Source organism: Triticum aestivum, chromosome 3D, assembly GCF_018294505.1.
Source record: "Triticum aestivum cultivar Chinese Spring chromosome 3D, IWGSC CS RefSeq v2.1, whole genome shotgun sequence".
Classification (NCBI taxonomy): domain Eukaryota; kingdom Viridiplantae; phylum Streptophyta; class Magnoliopsida; order Poales; family Poaceae; genus Triticum; species Triticum aestivum.
In genome coordinates this window covers 112449581-112452088 of record NC_057802.1, presented here as the reverse complement: position 1 = coordinate 112452088, position 2508 = coordinate 112449581, and the positions used below count along the sequence as shown (strand labels likewise).

Here is a 2508-nt window from a genome sequence, read left to right as displayed (position 1 = left end):
CCGCGACATGAAGAAGAGGCATATGGATGCCATGGCAATTGTACATACATACGGGAAGCCTGACATCTTCTTGACCATGACTTGCAATCCAAAATGGGAAGAGAAATGAGTTGCTGCCTGGTCAGACGGCGCAAGACCGACCTGATATTGTGGCTCGCGTGTTCTTTGGCAAACTAGAGGCTATGAAGGACATGTTGTTCAAGAAGCACATCCTGGGTGTTGTTGTCGCATATGTATATGTTGTCGAGTTTCAAAAAAGGGGCCTCCCACACACACATTTTCTGTTGATCATGGACTCAACATATAAGCTTATCGTCCCCGAGCAGTATGACCGACTCATTTCCGCAGAGCTCCCAGACAAGCATAAGTATCCGGAATTGTATGCAATGGTGGTAAAACATATGATGCACGGACCATGCGGTGCTCTAAACCCGAAGAATGTTTGCATGCAAGAAAACGGATGCAAGTGCAGATACCCGCGGTCGTTCAATGAAAACACAGCACAGGGGAAGGACTCGTACCCAGTTTATCGACGTAGAGACGATGGTAGGCGTGCTAAGGTCCGAGGGAAGATGTTGGACAACAGATGGGTTATGCCTTATAACCCATACCTTCTGCGGATGTTCAATTGCCACATCAACGTTGAGGTCTGCTCGAGCATAAAGGCCGTCAAATATCTTTACAAGTACATTTACAAGGGCCATGATAAGGCTTCTTTCAGCATCGACCAGCCCGACGCCGATGGTAACATTGATGAGATCAAGAGATACGTTGACACAAGGTGGATCACCCCTCCGGAGGCTATGTGGAGGATATTTGGCTTTCCACTTTGCGCCAACTACCCTCCTGTCTTGCAGTTGCCTCTTCATCTCCCGAATATGCACAGAGTCGCATTCAATGCCCAGGCTGACTTGAAAAATGTTGTCGCCTCAGAAAATATTTCAAAATCCATGTTAACTGAGTATTTCAAGGCTAACCAGGAACACCCTCGGGCTAGAAATATATTGTACAAGGATTTTCCCGGAAGCTTCACGTGGCAGAAGAAAAAGAAGTTTTGGAAGCCGCGGGTCGAGCGTTTTCAAATAGGTCACATCGTGTCTGCCAATCCTGTCGAGGGGGACCGATACTATCTGCGTGTGTTGCTAAACCATGTTACGGGCAAAACATCCTTTGACGACTTGCTCACCGTGGACGGCGTGCTATGTGGGAGCTTTAGAGAGGCTGCTGAAAGGTTGGGACTCATCGAGGCAGACAACACGCTCGACGACTGTCTTACTGAGGCTGAGCAGTGGGCGATGCCATGTTCTCTTAGGAGGCTCTTCGCAACCATCTTGATGCACTGCGAGCCAGGCGACGTGCGTGGTTTATGGGATAGGCATGAAGGGAGTATGTCATACTAACTTGGTGATAAATACATCTATTTGAGGGATATGCTTTTTCGGATTGAGGGAGTACGTGCTAGCTTGTCCTTGCAAAAAGAAATTAAAGAAGAGAACGACAATGCAAGTCATTCATTCATCATACACCTTGTTCGTGGACCAAATAAACAGAGCAGCAGGGCAGGAACAAATTCATCCCGAATGTTATTGCCGCTCCAGGTCTGCTTCCTGGCCGGAGCGGGGGACAAACGGGCGCTCACCAAGCCGCTCCGGCGTGGTTTCCGATGCCGCTGGCGACGAAGACACCGTCTCCTCGTCCCACATCTCGACAGGCACGACGGAAGCCGACGCGCGCGTAGGCGCGGCCGGTTCGGCCTTGGCGCGGCAGACCGGGCACGACGCGTTAGACATTAGCCATACATCAACGCACCCCTGGTGGAACAGATGATTGCAGGCTGGGAGCTGCCTCACCCTCTCCCGTTCGTCGAGGGCGCCGAGGCACACGGCGCACTCGGCCGGCGCCGAGTCCGAGCTCTCCCGCAGGTAAGGGAAGGACGGGATGAGCGCGATGGTGGCGGCGTCGAGGCCGAGCTTGGGCCGCTGCTGGGCCTGTCCCTCACCTTGCAGCGGCTGCGGCGCACTGTGGCGCGGCGTCCGGGTGCGGCGAAGGTGGAGGAAGCGCAGGCAGAGAAAGACAAGGACGAAGAAGAAGCAGCAGGCGAAGGATGCTGCCAAGGCGGCGACCAGCGTCGGGGTGGCGCAGCATGGGGCCACGTCTGCTCCCTGCTGCGAGCCTGTGCTGCCATAGGAGGACATGGTGGCGCGCGGCGCGGAGCAAATATAATGGCTTTGTGAGCACTAGTGAAACCGTAAGCTACCTGCCGGCTACATATGTAGATAGATTCATAGATCAATCTCGGTATGGGATGGAACTAAGGTGTGCTGACTGCTATGTAAAGTGCATCATGTATGACGTCTTCTCTAAATAATGCTCTCGAGTTTCTGCAACACCCGGAATTTAAATAGAAGCATGCAGAATGTCGCGCATAGGATGTCCTTAGCCTTCCCTTTATTATTTCGGTAGAGTACGCAAAGTTCATCTGGTTAAACTAATTTTAGAATTTAGATA

The 2508-nt window shown here is 52.0% G+C and overlaps 1 protein-coding gene across 1 annotated transcript; it reads right to left on the bottom strand.

The window, feature by feature from the left end:
- Nucleotides 1–1583: 1583 nt before the first annotated feature.
- Nucleotides 1584–2219, bottom strand: LOC123074296 (RING-H2 finger protein ATL39-like). The gene has a single exon (XM_044497179.1). It carries the CDS (start codon nucleotides 2193–2195, stop codon nucleotides 1584–1586), a length of 612 nt encoding a protein of 203 aa, XP_044353114.1. The 5' UTR covers nucleotides 2196–2219.
- Between the last annotated feature and the right edge of the window lie 289 nt (nucleotides 2220–2508).